A 17,765-nucleotide genomic window follows, 5' to 3' on the forward strand; every position below is an offset into this window, starting at 1 on the left:
ACCAGTGGAACGACACTTGCAGGAACCAGGATCAGGAGAAGTGTTGTGGTTTGCCACATAGCAGATAGTAGAGCAATACTTCTCACCTGGCTTTGCCTGGGTTCAAGGGCAGTCCAGAGAAGCTCAGAGGAAAGACTGCTAGCAGCTGCTGCTTTGTAGAGTCAGAATCACAGAATCACAAAATGGTTTGGGTTGAAATGGACCCTAAAAATCACCTAGTTCCAACCCCCCTGCCTTGAGCTGGTAAACCTTTCACTAGACCAGGTTGCTCAGAGCCCTATCAGCCTCACACTGAACGCTTCCAGGGATGGGGTCATCCACAGCTCCTCTGGGAAGCCTGTACCAGAACTAGAAACTACATCTGGTTCAGTCCTTGAGACGAGCTGGTCACTGGCCTCCAGACCTGCTGCTTCCAGTCACTTCTGTAAATGGCCTCAATAGATAACAACTCTGATACTGTGCTGTGGCTTATAGATACTCAGGACCAAGAAATACTCAATCCATTTCCTAAATTCTTGAGTTATCCCCAGGCATAAGCATGTGGCAAAGAACTCTGGAGGCAGCTGCCTACAGCCCACGTGGGGGATGCTGTTTGGCCCCTCATGGGGGTTGTTTGGGGTTTTTTTTGTTGGATACTTAAAGAGCAGAGCTGAAATTCAGCAGCAAAAATCTTCCTTCTTGCCTAGGAGACCAGCAAGAGAGAGTGGGAGGTCTCTGGATCCCACAGTGCTGACAGGAAAGATTTTTCTTATTGTCAAAAGCTGCCAGACATGCACAAAATGGAAGAGTGTATCACTAATATTTATCTGCAGGAAACAGATAAAAACAGGAAAAAAAAACCCTGTTGGAACATCTAGAACATTGTCCCATTCCAAAGAACAGATTTAAATAATCCAAAAGATTTGACAATTTATTCTGAGCTGAATGGGAATATAAATACTACTCTGGCATTAAATAGGGTTTAAATGACTGCAGAAATCTGTAGGACTACTAGAAAACTATAAACAGTAATTTGCTTGAGAATCAGTTGTTGTATGATATTATTGGATTACCTGTTAAGTTCCTGAATTTAGAGAATGCAGAGATATTGCAAGGTAGGATTTCTTTCTTGGAGCCTCAGAGCCTTTGTTGAACTTTAGAGCAGAATCAAATACAAAAGGCTAAGGGTTTGAGCTTTTGGTCATCTTGAAAAATAAAATTATTTTAACAAAAAAAAAAAAAATCCAACCAAACAAACCTATAATTCAGCAGAGGTTAGCACTAAATAAATCAAATTCATATTTTGTTTTCCACCCTAATCATTCATGTCACAGGTTTGACTAGTTCAATGATCCATGTTCAGATTTAAGAGTGTAGTGATTTACTTTCAGAAAGGCATAATGACAAAAAGGCTACAGAACTGTCAGTGGAAGAGGGTTTAAGCTGGTGAGGACAGTATAAAGAAACTAGAGGATGGTCCCATGGAGAGGAACAAAATTCAGGGGTTTGTTACCACAGAGGCACCTGTTGAGAGGAGAACAGAGAAAAAACTGCAGTTATGCAACAAAGTGACAGAGTTTGACATTCAGAGCTCTTTCTTTAGTCAGTAAATCCATACTGTGCTTTCTGTAAGCATCGAACTCCAGCAGGAGTTCATTGTACACCTGTTTGTTGTGTTCCAGCTGTCCTTGGAGCTCTTGAACCTTCAGATCTTTGTCTACTGCTGCTACCTCTTTCTTGAGGCACCTTCCTGCTCTCTGCATGGCTTCCTCCACAGTCTCCAGCTTCTCCTCCAGCTTCTGAATCTCCTGCTCCTTATCTTGCAGAGCTTTGCAAGATGGCCAGGTTCAGTAGCTGCTCTTTCTCTTTCCAGCTTGGCCTGATGCTCTCTGCCCTCTGCTGACTCTGCCTTCTCAGCCCTTGCTGCATCTTGTTGGTGCTTCTCCTGTAGGAGTTGCAGCTGCTTCTTCAGTGAATCCACCTCCTGGGCGTAGGCATCTGCTTGTTGGCTCTGAGCTTCCAGCAGCTCCTTCTCTCACTCCTGGGCTCTGTGACTCTCAGAAGCATATTTCTCCTGCAAGGAGCATAACTGCTGTGAGAGCTTCCTGTCCTGGGCTGCCAGCCAGAGCACTTCAGCTTCCTTCTCCCTCACAGCCTGGCTGAAGAGTGCTTCCCTGTCCTGCCGCAGACGCTTGTTCTCCTCCCACAGCTGCATGTGCTGTTTTATGTGTTCATTTTTGAACTGGATCATCTTTTCATGGTTTTTGACCAGATCCGTGAAGCGCCTCTCCAAATACTGAATACGCTGGGTCTGGGTTTTAATTTTCACAGCATCCTCTCCCCTCAGTTTCTCCAGCTCCATGTTGAGCTGCTCTAGGTCTCCACAGCATTTGTGTGCTTTCCTCTTCAGCATAGAGACAAGATGATGATGCTGTTCTAGGTGTGAAAGCAGTAGCACCTCCTCACTCTGCTCCTTAGAGCTCTCACAGAGTTCCTCCAAGCTTTTTGTCAGATCTTCCATGTCTTTGTCTGACTCTGGATCGCCTGTGGGATCAGCCATACCTGCTCCAGTCTCCTAAGGCATGGAGCACCTATATTATGCAAAGACAAGATAAAATTTTATAGTGGCCGGTTCTGTTAGTGACACTCAGCATAATTAAACAGCACCCAGTGGTTGTGTGGCCAACACTGCTGCCATAAGCTGGTGGTGCTTCTCTGGAAGTCCAAAGAAACTGATGTAGGGGAACAGGACCTCCCAAAACCAATGTCAGCCGGCAACCACACAGGCCTGCCGCCCTCCCCTCCTCTGGTTCAGAGTCAGGCACACTGAGACTCAAGGATGCCAGACTCTGAGCAAAAGCAAAGAGTGTGGGCTTAGTATTTATGCAAGCCTATTCATTTGCTGATGACTAGCTTAGCTAATTATTCCTTCTCGAGGCACTGCTGTTGTAGCTACAAGAACTGCTATTATATTTAGGTAAAAAGCCTGTAAGTGATAAAGCTGTAAATAATTCCTTACGCAATCCTTTTCCTCTGCCTTTATTTTCTCCTACAGCTCTGTATTGTAACTGCAAATAAAACACAGAGGGTTACGTCAAACTTTTAAGTGATTTACAAGATTTCTATGATAGTACATTGCTAGTTAAAAATAACTGAATAGCCTTATCCTGTGCTTAGAGATTTATGAATCAAGTAAAAGACCTATACAATCTTAATAAATAGTGAATGCTCTGTGATACAAAGCCTCTGTGCCTGGAGAAACAGTTCCTCAACTGAGTTTTCACACTGATCTGCTGGATTAATTTAGACATAATTTTAAAAATCTGGTTCTTCATTTAAAAATAAGGAAAATATTTCTATTACGTATGCACCAAAATGATTATTGGTGCTGAATCACACAGCACGCTACCCAGACATTTGAAAAGTTAGCCTACAACTCATCTACAAGTTTTTCATTTGGACACAGACCTGAAACAGCACATGAAACAGCACACTGATAATCAGGTTTTGTGAATTCCTGAGCTTTGACTAGAGGTAAAGATAGGATGTGGGAAGGAGCCAGCTTAAAGGATGAAAGATACAACAAAAATGAATAAACACCTGTGAAACACAAAGAATTTCACAGCTGTGTAGTAGTGACTTCAGTACAGACACTAACTCTGCCTCCACTATCCTACACCCTCTCACTGTTGCTACCTTGGATCTCTTGCAAAAAATGGAGGAGAGGGGGAAGGACTGAAAGGTTTAGGCCATTCAGTGGAAATACAATGACGAGCAGGGTTTAAGAAGAGAAAACTATTTTCTTACCAGGTGTTTTCTTCCTGATGTCTGTTTGTTGTCCGTCCTATTGTGAGGTTCTGTTTCCATAGAGGTAAGATGCTGAATCCAGTCACTCCAGAGCTCATGACCTCATCCAGGCTGCTTGGAGCCAGGCCAGTCCCACCAGGGTGGCTGAAAGAGCTGGCAGTGTTTCTTAGCAAACAAACATTGCTGACACTCTCAAAAGCACCCAGATTTGGAAAGAGAATTTCCACAAGCTTGAAGAACTCCTCGTTCTCAGCTTACATCCTGCACATGCCAGAATCAGAATAGCAGGCTCTGACCTCAGAACACACTGAAGGTCCATGGAAAGTAAAGACAGACCTTGCCCTGAACAACTCACAACTTTATTTAGCAGCTAATAAAAATCTGGCCAACAGGATAGGGAAGTGAAAAATAAATCCAACTGGAAGAGAAAAGTCAGTGCAGGTTTGGCTGAATCCTCTGGAAAGGGATATAAAGGAGAAAGAAGAGAGTGTTGTGGGTTACAGACATGAAGCACACAGAAGAGGGCAAAGGATGGGTTTCAAAATGGGTGAAACCAAAGCAATGGGAGTTGCTGCACCAACTCAGGTTTGCAACCTTACTTGCAGCAATGGGAGGTTTCTGAACACAGAGCACAAAAGGACAGCTAGGACTTTGAAGCTTGGTTTATAGCAAATGAAAACAGTGTAATTTAGAAGATATACACACATGTGTATATATGCATACACGCACAAATGTGCTAAAAAGAAAAAGAAATCATGGACTAAAAGAAAGATGAGCTTGTAACATGAAGGAGAAGAGAGGAAGGAACTGGTGTGTTTCTCCAGACGAGAAACATACATAAAGATATTTTAGGAGTATGGTTGCTTTGATTCTTAATTCCAGTTCACCTTTATGAAACTGCCCTTTAATGAGTAGCTAATTATGCACCTTTAAAATTTTGGTTATGGATGACTAGAGGCTTTCCCTTTGCCTTGAGAACAAATTAAGCAGTTTCTTGAAACTTTTTGTCTTAATCAACTTCCCAACTCACATTTCTCTATCAGCATATTATGATACTGCTGAAGTTAGGGATTCTGTACACAATGAAAAGAAAGGTATTAAAAACTGGGGAGGAAGTTTTGTACTTAAGGAACAGTTTTTGCTGCTTGTCTCAGTTTATTGGTTAACCCAGATGAGTACATAGTACCCCTTTGTCATTAGTTAATCAAACTAGTTAATTACAAGTGCAACATGTAAGTAAATCTTGCATTCAAGTTCAGGTAGCTTTTCAAAATTTGAGGTTTGGTCTATTAGTAAGGTGATATGCAGAGTCTTTTGAGATACCAGGAAAATTCTGTGTCAGCCTTTAGGAGGACTAAAAGAACAGCAAGACACAGAATGTCTTCTACTTGATCAGAAGACAAGGAGACTGTCACTGTGACAAACTAAACATTTTATTTTGATAGCAGTGAAGTTTAGGGATAAAAATTTTGTAGAGTATAGAAGACAGCAGATTACATGACACTTGTGGCCCACTATTGAGCAGCCCCTCAATAATGAATTCTGAGTCAGTTGCTGGCTTTGAGGGTCCTGCAAATTTGGAGGCAAGACCCAAGCAAGTCCTGCAAATGTGGAGCCTTAAGACCCCATCTCTGCAATTGAACCTAAAGCTGATTTGACTTTGCAATGTATTTGTGCTTCACAGGAGATAAAACTGCAACTGTAGGTCATGTTCACAGCAACCTATGTTTTCAGATGCAAAATTTATTCATATAGGGAGCAAATACAAATAAATTAAGTACCTCTTCTTTTTCAGAATCACCATCCTTTCTGTAGTGACTCTTCAAGAATGTAGAATCAAAGCAGAAGCTGTACCATTTTGGTAAAAAATCATTGTTCTGAAGTGTCATATGCACACAAAAAGTCTTTTGTATATGCCTGACAGAGTGGAAGCTGTAGCAGTTACCAATCTCATAAAAAACACCTGAAGCAGGAAGATATCAAAGACTGGCAAACTGCTTTTGACACTTTTAAACTCCACAGACTGCCTGGCTGATGAGAGGGATAGTGGATTCCCTGGAAGGCTGAAGAGCCTCTTTCCTTTTTTTCATAGTGTATAATAAATACATAAGTAGCATTTAAATTTCTATTATTAAATCAAGCAATTGCATTAGAGCTGTGAAGAGCTCCCTTCTCCCCTCTACTCTAACTTTAGTGAAAGATTTCACCAGCTTTTAGACTTAGCTGGAGTAAATAACTGTGCATTTATTTTCAAAAATGTTTTCTGTCTGCATTTTGTTATATTGCATGCTGAATGGCTAACATAAACCCCTGGAATTTAAGAAAAACTGAATTCCTATTTAGTTTAAATAGGTTGCATTTATTTTAAAAAAAAAGAAACAAAATATATTTTGTATTTCATGTATTTATCTACCAGTAGCATGCATTTCTACAAGTTAAAAACTCCAGTCTTATTTGCTATGCCTCAAAACGAAGCAAAGCCCACCACAGTCCTCCCAGTCTCCTAACGGTGGCGCTGAAGCACAGGTAAGTTCACTTCTTGCAAAAAACCCCAAACTAATGGATACAGGTACGAACAAGGGCACTTTGGAGAATAAATACCCAACATTCTTGCCATCGCTAAAATTGACATTTTGAGTAGGACTGGAATAAAAAAAATTCACCTTCACATCTTCAGCACTTAAGACTAGGTATTTTATGCTAGCAAGATGATTAACACATATATAAAGCAAACCTTTTGTAACCCTGATTTTTTACAGTACATTGGAACTAAGTCCTCTTCACCTTGTAGAATAGGACATCAACAGTGACACTTCATGACATGCTTCTTTCATTGGGGAAGTAACTTTCATGTCCAAGAAATGTACTATTACAACTAGAGGAACTTTCAAAAAACTAAATTCTTCATGCCTATGTTCCATGCTGGTGAGATCTAACATGGCATAATGAGGATACAAATACATACCAATGAGCTTTAACACTAATGTTGCTGTCTTATCAGTAAGACTTCAAGAACAATCCAAGCAATGTTCAGAAACAGTTGACTTGCTCTTATATTTCTGCTGGTTATTGGGATCATTTAAGGGATCAGAAATGTTTCCGTTAGACAACACAGTAATCCAGCTATCACAGCTACCCCTAACACTGAGTTCTGTAAGCACCTTCTTTCTTGAAGTTGTTTTCAGTGAATAAGAAATTTAAAAATCCCTACAATTTACATAACAATCAGCAGATGTTTGAAATACAAAGTGGCATTTGACAGCACAAAACCAGAACAGTAACAGCAGAAACTGTCAAAAAAGCTACTACTGTGTTCCTCTTCCAAGTTCCACCCACATGCTTTTAATTTAATTCCCAAGGTTCCTTTTTGAGGCTAACAAATAAAAATCCACCTTATTTTGTCAATTTTGCAACCATAAGCATCCTGAGAGGTAGTGTATTTTCTATCCACGTGTTTGGGGAGTTCATCATCTTCTCCCAAAGGGCAGTTTCATCTGAAGTAGAATCCATCCAATCTACTGTAGTTCCATAGCTTTTGCCTAGAAAAATGTCAGTTTTCAGAGAAAAATTACTTAATCTGCTGCAGAGTTAAACACAGACAATCAAATTTGCCTGCTCTAAAATGGTTACACCTCCTCAAGTAGCTGACCTAGTGTTTTGGAAACCCAGTTCTACATTTTTACTCTTGAGCAATTATGTCAAATTCAGTTAATAACTGTTTCACACAAATTTTGTCATCTTTGTCCAGATTTTTTCCTTTTGTATCCTTGGTCTTTTTGTCACAATCTCAAGGAAAAAGATGTCAATTGCCCATACATCTGAGAAGGTTTAACAATAAAACAGAGTACTGATTTTGTACTGAAATGCAACCTTGGGTACTTAAAATTGAAATTAATATTTATTATTCTAATTTGTAATTTAGGTTATTCTGGTGAGCCATGCAAGAAATTAATTTGTGAAAAGTTGCTCGTACGTTGCATTTCTTGAGAAGACTCCAAACACATCCTCCTCTCAGATCAGAGAGCAGAATGAAAGTGAAAAATATGAGAATTGTAAGCTTTTCCTGTTGGTATATCTGCACATCTTATATTGCCCTTATACTAAAGACTTGTTTGCATTTATAATTTTTCCTATTCAGTATCTTCCAATCTTATCCTACATTCCTGTTCTATCCTTTTATTTCCACCCACTGCTGTCTTTAAACTATTTTTTTTGCATGAGTAAGTTTGCAAGACATTATCAGATTTCAGGTGCAGGAATACCATATTCTTGTACTTTAAACAGTACCAGATACAATGTATGGCCAGACAAAGGTTTGTTTCTAATATTTCTCCTTGCCGGTCATCCTAACCCTTCTAACACTACTATTATTTACATTTCAGAATCTGTTTTAAAGAATAGGTATGTTACTAAATGAAACTGTTCAAGAGAAAAGAAAGACTGAAAGAGAAGAAATGGAAAAGGGGAAAAAAAAAGGAAAGACAACTTTGTAAATTAAGTATTAATGTGGTGATTGTCCAGTACCTGTTCCAAGGCCTATCCGGAGGCCTCCCAGAAAGTGGTTTGCTAGTTTGTTGTGATCCCAGACTGTGAGTTCTATGCAGGCTTCTTTCAAATCTTCTGGTCTAAAGCCATCATAGACCATGGTGTGGTTGAACACCGGGTTTGTAGTTTTTGAAACCGTCCTTGTTTTCTGGCGACTTTTCCTGCTGGTGTCTGGAAGAATGGTACTTCAAAGAGAAAAAGCACTGTCAGTTTGCACTTGCACAGCACAGCCTGCGTTAAACATACTGAAAGGACAAAAGCTTCTGATTAACTGTGTTTTGCATGCTAAAATAGGACTGAAGATACAGTGCTTTACAGAGATGGAGTGAAGGGTCATATTCTCAGTCCCTTGCAGGAAATACTTGCAGCAGGTATCCACACTTGTGCTTCAGAGGATGGAAGGGCAAGGCAGGTAGGGAAGAGGCACAAATGAGTTTATTTGCTGTGTTATCACTGATGACACTGAAACATTTTGTTGCTGCCAGAGATTTCCCCAACCATCTTGTTATTCTTGTCTCCACATTTTTAGTCTGTATGTGGAAAGGAAGGGGGAAGAAATCCAACTATGCATTCACACTATTACACTATTTCACTCTTCTGTCCCCTCCCAAAATTTGCTAAGCTAAACCAAGTTTTGCAGAAACATGTTTTGCTTAAATGTGAATAAAAGCCAGAACAGTTTGACTAGTCATTCCACCAAGTGACTGAGAGACAAAAACAAAGTGTAATAATGACACTGAAAGCTCTCCCAGTAAGTTTTACTTGGTGGTACATACTTAGCATCTGGAACCTGTAAATTATGAAGGACAATTTGCACTACAATAAAGGAGAATCAGAAGGCAATTCAGTGTTCTTTTAATAAGAATGTAGAAAAAGAAGATACAATTAGAAAGCAAAATTGTAGCTTTATTAGGCCACCATTTGATGACTCAACCACAATTCTTACCATTTAATAAAAGAGTTGAGCCTATTGCCTCTCAGAAGAGGGAGGTTATGGCATTCCTTCACCCAGATGTGGACTTCACCAGTAGATAGTGTCTTCTTTCCTGTAAAAAAACAAACAAAACAAAACATCTGCTTAAGCAGATAGCTTTTAAAGGTGTTTTGTCTGATGCAGCAGTTCTTGCCCATTTGCAGAGGTGATATTCAGCCTGGACTTGTTATCTCACATCTTAATTCAACATTGCTCTCTGTACTCTGGAAATTGAAATATTCATCCCATCAAAGTACTGCAAGATCACATCATGTCTGCATTCCTACAATGACTTTTTCTTCTGTTACAACTAAGCAAACACATGCCACTGGTCTACTCTTCCCAAGACTCCTAGATAAACAGATCAGCTTGTCATCACTCTATGTGATGTTAGCATTTATTGTTGGTTGTACTTTCAAATAAGCTCTTTTATGTTCTTAATATATTTGGTTCTTACTGACTGGTTGTCTGGATTAGAGACCTGACCTGGCTTCACTCTCAGATTGGTCCACTGTCTGTTGCCAGACAAGATTAAACCCAACTGATTAGACTGCTATAAATTTCTGCTTTCTAAATACTTGCTGCTACTTCCTGTACTTAGTATTGCATTAAATTCAGTGTGTTGTCATTGCTTAGCACATCACAGCATCTGCCCAATGATTTATAATCTCTAAAATTATTGAGAAAACAATTTTGTTACACATACATATTGCATTACAAATCTTAGATTGTGACAATGAGGTAATTTCTTCATCAGTAGCATTAAAAACAACAAAAGATCTCAAAATGGTCTTTGGGGTTCTAAACTGTATTCAAAATCAGAGTGACTTACTCCTCTAGGAAGAAAACAGACAGCTTCTGTCTGAAGTGAATGACAAACATTAAGGGAGAACTTTTTTTTTTTAAATAAAAAAAAAAGGACAAAATCACCAAAGGCTTGACAAGCCCAAGCAAAGCAGCAATGCTTACCTGCAACTGGATGTGGGACGTACTGGAGGGCTAGTTTCATCTCCCCTCTGTTTTCTAGATTAAGTGTTATTGCTGAAGTCTGAAATAAAAAAAAAATGAAACCAAACATCTGAAATTAAAATGGTGCTGCACTTGCTCCACATCCTCAGCAGGTTTACTCCATATTTGGTTAACAAGTGCCTTCAGATTTCCATTGCATCAATATAACAATGAGAAATATTTTGAAATTCCTATTCCTTAGACTGTGAGAAAGTTTCTCCTACTGTAACAGCTAGTTAGACCACAAGACATCTCAGAACTGTATTTCTGTTTAGCAGTGTATAAGTATTTATTATTATAATCAGCACAAAACCCACAGAACACACAGGAACAGGCCTAAATAATGATTTGGTTTTGTACTTACACAGCAGAAAATACAATACAGCCAACCTACCCTTGGCTTGAGAGGAAACCAGTTGATCTGCTTATTGGATGGATCATTCCAGTCCCAAGCTCCTAAATCCAACTCCACTTCACCAAGGAAGCTATTCCTACCAAAGGTATCATTGTGCCAGACAGAGATATTGAGGCTTTGATTCTTTAGGAGCTCCTTCTCAATTTTATACTGCCAGGAAGAAGTAAGAAAACAAAAATTAAAACAAGCTGAATTTTTACCAATGCTATGTCAGAAAGCAACACGGTTAGAAAAAAGTGTCTTGGTTTACTTGTCCATAATTGCCCTCTTCTGCATTTCAGAAAGCAAACAAATCACAATAAAACCCAACTATTTCCTTTTTATTTCTAACAGCTTAAGCTCATACATGGCTTGTGTTTGTTTACAAGAAGTATAAAACCACCGGTGTTCTTAATGCTGGATCCAGAGACCACTGCAGAGTTAACCTATTAATGGAAGCCCACAGCCAGCTCTGCAGAGCAATCCCTCTCATGGTAATGTCCCTTTTGAGTGCAAAGTGCCCAAAAGCTGAGGTTCCTCACACATTACACATACACTATATTATATCCAGTAATAATTTGATAAATACCCGCAGTATTTCATTATAGACTGGATTAAAATTTTTCTTTTTGATAGATGTCTTCCGTTTGCCCAGTCTGTATTTCTCTGGAAGCAGGTAGGTCTTTACATACCTAAAATTTAGACAGGGTTGTTAGAAGAGTGAAAAAATCCCCAAAAACCTAAAAAATCTAGACCCTCTCCAACTTCATCTTCCAAATACACAAGTGTTTGCTCATAAAGTAAAAGAAATCCACTTGAGTAGGCATTATGTTATTCAGTTTGCATATTTAAGAATTACAACAGCAGTGGTGATGTATAAAATCATCACTTTCTTATAATATCCTTCTCCAGGGAAAAATCTGTTGAAATGTCTCCTCAGCACATGAAAATACAGAATATATACCTGTAGCAGGCCCAAGTGTCATATTTATAGGTTCTAATCCTACTGAAAACATATCAAAGTGGTGTTTACCATCTGAAAAGTGGAATTTTAAAAGATAATTTAATATTCTTAAAAGTTTTAATTTCCTGTGCTAATACACATACACACACCAATTTATAAGGGCAGTTCTATACTCACAGTAAAAAAAACAAATCTCATAAAGCACATTATAGCCTCTTCATCTATTTGGGAGCTTTACTCCAAAAGGTTAGAGAGACTGGAAAACCCCAGAAATTTTCATTTCCACATTAAAAGAAAAACTTCCATTAGAAAATAAATGCATTCTTTGTACTTACGGGTCTGAACGCTGTCGCTTAACATCTGCCACTGCCAGGTCTTTACACTGGCAAATAAAGATGTGGAGCTCGTTCAGCTGCTCCACATAATCAATGGCAAACTGAATGTTCCCCTTCACATCCACATTGCCAAAGTCTGCACTGTAGATGCTCATTAGGCTGCCACTCACCTGCAGTGTACAAGAGGATAAATATTTTCCAGACATTGCATTTCACCAGGTACTTCAGGATCAGGGTAGAAGTTGTGCTCAGGATTCAGACAGTAAAGAAATCAACTGCATCTCTTTAGATGTAACAATAAAATGTAATGGACACTATTATACAAGCTTCTCAGCAAGCAGATTAATGAAAGAAAGATATTTGGAAATCAAAGGTGTTTGTTCAGGATTCTTACAAAAAAAAGTTTGAATGGGTTTACTGCTTGAGATAGAATAAATTAAATTAAAGGATGCTGTAGATATGAAGCTTGGCTGTGCACAGATCCTTGAAATATTATTTCTACATCTCCTCAGCTCATCTTCCTTGCAGCAAGCAGAGACTAAGAGTTTAGGACAACAGACCTTCTTAAAATACTAACAAAAAGATTAAGAGATAAAGTCTATATGGCTGAATTATGTACATAAATATGTAACTAAATAAAACACTGAAAATTAAATACTAAATACAGAGAAGAAGAAAGATGTGTCTGTATATATATATATTTTTTATCTCAACATCCTTCCCCAAAATTCTGTTTTTCTTACTCAAAGTCCACATAAACCAATGACTTTTGGTTAGCTAGTTGACTCAACTACACACCTGATATACTAATAACATCTCCCGCTTTGACTTATCTCTCTCCCCTTTCTCCCTTTCTAAATGTTTGTTCTTTGTGAATTGTTCCTCATTTTCAGCTACAAATGTAAGCTCTGAGGGTAAAATCCATATCTTTGTTCAGAGCCCTGAACAAGCTCCAATATATTACTAGGAAAAAAACTTGAAATCGATTTAATTTTACTTTACTTGCTTCAGGCAATTCCATGCAAGGAACCATGTTATGTTCATATAACAGAAATGGAAAGGAGACAGAGATGGCAAGGGAAGAAAGATACAATGAACGAGAAAAGAGCCAAAACAATATGGGAGAAATTAGCAAAAGCAAAGTGCCTTTAAAATAATGCTTTGGTTTACATACAGAGGATAAGGAGGCCATGCCAGAAGAGCTGCTAAGATTGGTTAGAGAGCTGGGACTCTTCTTGATTCTGCCAAAGGAATAACTGCTTTCTGATGTTGTATCTGTCTCTCTGTCATCACTCTACAAAAACATCACAGAAAGAAAGTCTCTGTATGTTCTTTATAGTCACATGGAAAATTATAAAACAAACAAACAGAATTTTAATGCAGGTTGAGACTCAGTGGACGTCTGAATTTAAATTCCCTTGTAGTGCAACATGAATAATATTTCTAGAATTAGGTCATGCATTTAAAATTGAAAGGGAGTTTTTCTGATGAACACCCTACACTGATTTTTTTTTTTTAAGCAGCAATGCAACTAGATTAGGGGAGTTGTTTCTATGTTTTAAATCTCAAGTAGCAAAGAAAAATTACAAAATTAAGTTTATTGGAACAATTTAACTCAACTTCTCTGTGTCACTGTCTCAAGCATAACCTACGCAATTGTTAATGCTCAGTTCTTTTAGCAGTCCTTTCTGTTATATAGTAAATGCTGTCAGCTCTGTGCCTCTCTCTTAAGGGCAGCTGGCCAGAAGGTAACATTCAGAGAACAGCACTGGATACAGTAAGTGGTTTTTGCAAAGCCTTTCTGGCAAGAGGGAAGCAGGGCTTTGCTTTTCCATGAGGGAATTGCAGCTTTTGTTTCCGTGGTCATTATCAGGTTATGTACTCAACCCCATTGTTTCTCAGTGCTACTTCTGCAGTAAAGAATTGATTTCCCTTCCCACATGTGCCTTCCTATGCAAGCTGTTACAGATAACTTCATCTTCCTGTCGTATTCCACCCAGGAAAAATTTACAAGGTCTCCCAGCTCCTTCAAAAGTTTTGAACTGATGTCATAGATCTTCTCATAACAGATACAAGATTAGTAAACAACAGTTTCCACACATATTAAGAAAATAGTTATTTATATAAATTATATAAACATTTAGCATATAAAGAACTTTTCAATTTGCTTATAAAATCTGGTTATGTCTATTCTGTTAAGTAAAAACAGACCAGGATTTTTTCTCTGTTCAGACGGTTTAGATAAGATACTGATGATAGGTTTAGATAAGATACTAGGAAGAAGTTTTTCATTGCAAGGGTGGTGAGGCACTGGCACTGGTTCCCCAGAGAAGCTGTGGCTCTCCCCACCCCTGGAAGTGTTCAAGGCCAGGTTGGATGGAGCCCTGAGCAACCTGGTCTAGTGAAATGTGTCCCTGCCCATGGCAGGGGGGTTGGAACTGGACAGTCTTTTAAGGTCCTTTCCAAACCAAACCATTCTGTGATTCTTCTGATAGAGAATCATAGATGTCATAGGCCTGACAGTTCAAACTGCTTATCACTTTCAAACTTCAATGTCATTTTAGGAGATTAGAACATGGCCTCAGAGCTTATTCCGAGGTTCACACCATAATGATGATAACAATAATCAAGCATGGCATGTTGTTAGCAGTTCTGAAATTTTACTTGCACAGAGTTAATGGTCAGGTAATTACCTGAAACGATAACATTTCAGAGATGGAGCTTACCTCTTCCTGTAAGAATGATGGTACCGACTTGCTCAGTCCCTTGAGTTTTTCAGGGTTGGAAAATGGTTTATCAGGCTGTGAAGTCACTGTAGAAACTGAAAAGCAGTAATTCAAAAGGCTTCAAAAACATGTTTGTACATCAGAACAGTGAGATTCCATAGAAGGACACAGTTAGAGGCAAACCACTTTGGATGAAATCCATGCACATGCACATCCACCTTGGATGCAAGGGGCTTTTTTCCCCCCACAGGACTCAGAGAAGCTATAATTAGGAAGAATAATCTACTTTGGCATTGTCTGTAACAGTGACCAACAAGCTTGACAGGACCAGAAATGTTCCTTGATATGAGGTAGGTTGGGTGCTATAAGCAAATTCTGATCAAAAGAAATGAAGAAAACATTGCAAATTACCTTCTAGATTTTCCTCCTGGAACAAGAATAAGCACACTTGTGCACTAACAATATCATCACTAACATTAGAATTATCATCATATTCTTAGTAAGAAGCCAAACTTTGTTCTATTTACTCAGTCTATTTAACTGCAATAGGCACATTTCTGTAAATCAAGCAAATTCTAGATCTGGCCAAGGAAGTTGCTAGTATTGTTACTCAATTATAAGATGTATATCTTATTAATGATGCACTTTTTTGCACTCTCTCTCTTCCATACTTGCATACCTCTACTGCAGCTCACTTCTGTGCTCTTTCACTGTACAAAAACTAATTGCACAAGCTAGGCTTGCAAAAATCCAGTTTACAGTAAGCTCATGATCCTCAGAATTTTTCATGCTCTAGCCCCACTTACATTTAATAATACAGAAATATTAATTGTATGACATTGAGAGATGAATCAATATGATGTGACAGAAAATGATATGGCAAAAAACAGCCACCTACAGGAGCACATATTTATTGCATAAAATAAAACACTGCACACACTGGGATTGTTTGCAAGGTGAGTGAAACTTGTGCAAAGCTTTTGATGTCAAAACTCAACCAATGCTTAACAGATCAGTTATTGTTAGTATGCAATTAGATGCAGTACGTAGAGCAAGTATCTAGCCCAGATGTGTAACTTGTTAAATGAAAAAGTATTGTTAATGTATTAGTTCAGCTGTCAGAGGAAAAGCCTCTCCAGTATCTGCTGGAATAATCCTATTACTCACTTTCTGATGCATTTTCAGTCCTCTCTTGATGCTGATCAGGTTTCAGACCTGCTCAGTGCAGTATTAACAGTCATTCAGCAGCACAGTTTTGCAAGGTTATAAAAATACTTTATGTGTGGGATTTTTCTGGTTTTTTTGGTGGTTTGGGGTTTTTTTTACTTCCCCAGACCACATGAACATTGTGGGGTTTTTTCTTTCCAATAGTTAGTAGTGGTTTAGGTATTAGGCCTGTATGGGCATTAGGTCTTTTTGATTTTGGTGCATTATGGAGCCTTTCTGTTTATGCAAACATAAATTCAGACCTAGGGACATGGCTCAGTGGTGAATTTGCCCATGCTGGTTTAAAGGTTGCATTTGATGATCCTAAAGATTTTCTCCAACTTAAACAATTCTATGATTCTGTTTCTGCATTTTGCATTGCTGTTCTCCTTTGAGGAGCTGGATCATGAGAAAATATGAGTGTAATATAAGTGTACAAGCTAAAAAAATCAGTCTTTTTGCTGTTCCAAAAGAACAGTCTTTTCAAGAGAACTTGCCTTATTCTGCCTGTACAGCCATCAATTTGTCTCTCTGTCATTTTTTCATAACTTCAATCTTGATAAATTAAACTCAAATTCCCCCTGCTCTTTTCAGATTAGTCTGTAAACATTCACACTGAATGCCAAAACAGGCTTTAAGTAGGGGTCTCCACTTGAAAGCAGAGTGCAGGATGGTGCTTAAGCCTTGTTACTTTACTGGGTATTGTAGGTATTCTAATATGATATGTTTATCCTATTGCTACTATGGGCCACTGGCATGCACAATGCTTTAAACATCTAAACCATGAAATAAAAAATACAACTGCACACAACTGTTCTTTTAAAACTGTAGTGCTCCAATGCAGTAAATAAAGCATGGTGTGCTATATTCCACTATATTCAATATTATTTGATAGTTTTCAATTCTGTTTATTTTGACACGTTCCTGGAGCAGGGTTGCTTTTTATTTTTCTTAGATTTGGAATTTCTAAAGGTATATAGAAAAAATTATCTGTAAGGCATCTATAATGCACTGATGATATCAGCAGTGGCTGATCTAGAAGTTCATCTATTGCTTACAATAATGCTACTTTATAGGACTAAGGCAGGGATATTTAGAGAGGTTCCTTTCCAGTTGAGGTATTCTGAAAGATGTCTTGCACTAGCAAAAGTCATCTTGGATCTTACAATGCAATGGATAAACAGACAAACTGAATATTTACTGAGGCAAATTTCTTTCAACTGAGCTTGTGTTCAAAGCTCCCTAGGATTTCAGTAGCTCATAGGCTGAATGACTGAAGGCCAAAAGAATACACTGATAAGTGGCACAGTTTCTACAGATACAGGAGGACACAAATAGATTCCTTAAGAATAAACACCACCACAGAATTCTACAAAAGCTTTCCAGCCATGCTGAGGTTAACCAAATCTAAAACCACAATATAATTCTTGGTTAAAAAAGACAAACAAAAACTTCACTAGCAAACAGAGACCATTGAAAAAGCAACAAACTTCCATGCAGAAACAAATGATATTTACCATCTTCAGCACTAAGAACTAATTCTTCTTTTGGTTTATTTATTTTTTCTTTATCTGTTCAGGAAAAATAACACAGTTAGAAACTTTGTTATTCAGTATAAAATGGATGGCAGTGATAATCACAAAATTAAGAGTAATGAGGACCAAAACCACAGACAAACCAGCAGAGCCGTGGGAAGGGTTAAATTCAAGAGGCTTTTACTTGACATTCTACCTCAAAGCCTCCATCCAAGCAGGGGTCTCATGGTGACATAGTTTCTATCAGCATATTGTTGCAACAATGTTAGTGCACACCTAAAACCTAGAAACTG

At 38.4% G+C, this 17,765-nt stretch overlaps 2 protein-coding genes across 19 annotated transcripts in view; both read right to left on the reverse strand.

Moving 5' to 3' along the window:
* Positions 1 to 1,263: 1,263 nt before the first annotated feature.
* CCDC89 (coiled-coil domain containing 89) lies at positions 1,264 to 4,173 on the reverse strand. Its single transcript, XM_064409641.1, is given in 4 exon segments — positions 1,264 to 1,815; positions 1,817 to 1,849; positions 1,851 to 2,570; positions 3,787 to 4,173. Coding segments are annotated over 3 exon segments (1,002 nt in total). The 5' UTR covers positions 2,540 to 2,570; positions 3,787 to 4,173; the 3' UTR covers positions 1,264 to 1,535.
* Positions 4,174 to 4,980: 807 nt separating this feature from the next.
* Positions 4,981 to 17,765, reverse strand: part of SYTL2 (synaptotagmin like 2) — a 55,263-nt gene continuing 42,478 nt past the window's right edge. For 3 of the 18 annotated variants that reach the window (XM_064409662.1, XM_064409661.1, XM_064409656.1), the window contains exons 9-19: positions 17,455 to 17,508; positions 15,899 to 15,946; positions 14,732 to 14,826; positions 13,180 to 13,299; positions 12,006 to 12,175; positions 11,296 to 11,398; positions 10,707 to 10,877; positions 10,274 to 10,352; positions 9,278 to 9,377; positions 8,311 to 8,516; positions 4,981 to 7,325 (exon numbers count right to left, since the gene is read on the reverse strand). In XM_064409662.1, coding sequence (XP_064265732.1) covers positions 7,180 to 7,325; positions 8,311 to 8,516; positions 9,278 to 9,377; positions 10,274 to 10,352; positions 10,707 to 10,877; positions 11,296 to 11,398; positions 12,006 to 12,175; positions 13,180 to 13,299; positions 14,732 to 14,826; positions 15,899 to 15,946; positions 17,455 to 17,508 — 1,292 coding nt within the window. In that variant the 3' untranslated portion in view covers positions 4,981 to 7,179. The remainder of the gene's footprint in view (positions 7,326 to 8,310; positions 8,517 to 9,277; positions 9,378 to 10,273; positions 10,353 to 10,706; positions 10,878 to 11,295; positions 11,399 to 12,005; positions 12,176 to 13,179; positions 13,300 to 14,731; positions 14,827 to 15,898; positions 15,947 to 17,454; positions 17,509 to 17,765) is intronic. The other 15 variants (XM_064409652.1, XM_064409655.1, XM_064409651.1 and 12 more) reach the window with 13 other exon arrangements.

Source organism: Passer domesticus, chromosome 2 (genome assembly GCF_036417665.1).
Source record: "Passer domesticus isolate bPasDom1 chromosome 2, bPasDom1.hap1, whole genome shotgun sequence".
In the NCBI taxonomy this organism is placed as follows: Eukaryota; Metazoa; Chordata; class Aves; order Passeriformes; family Passeridae; genus Passer; species Passer domesticus.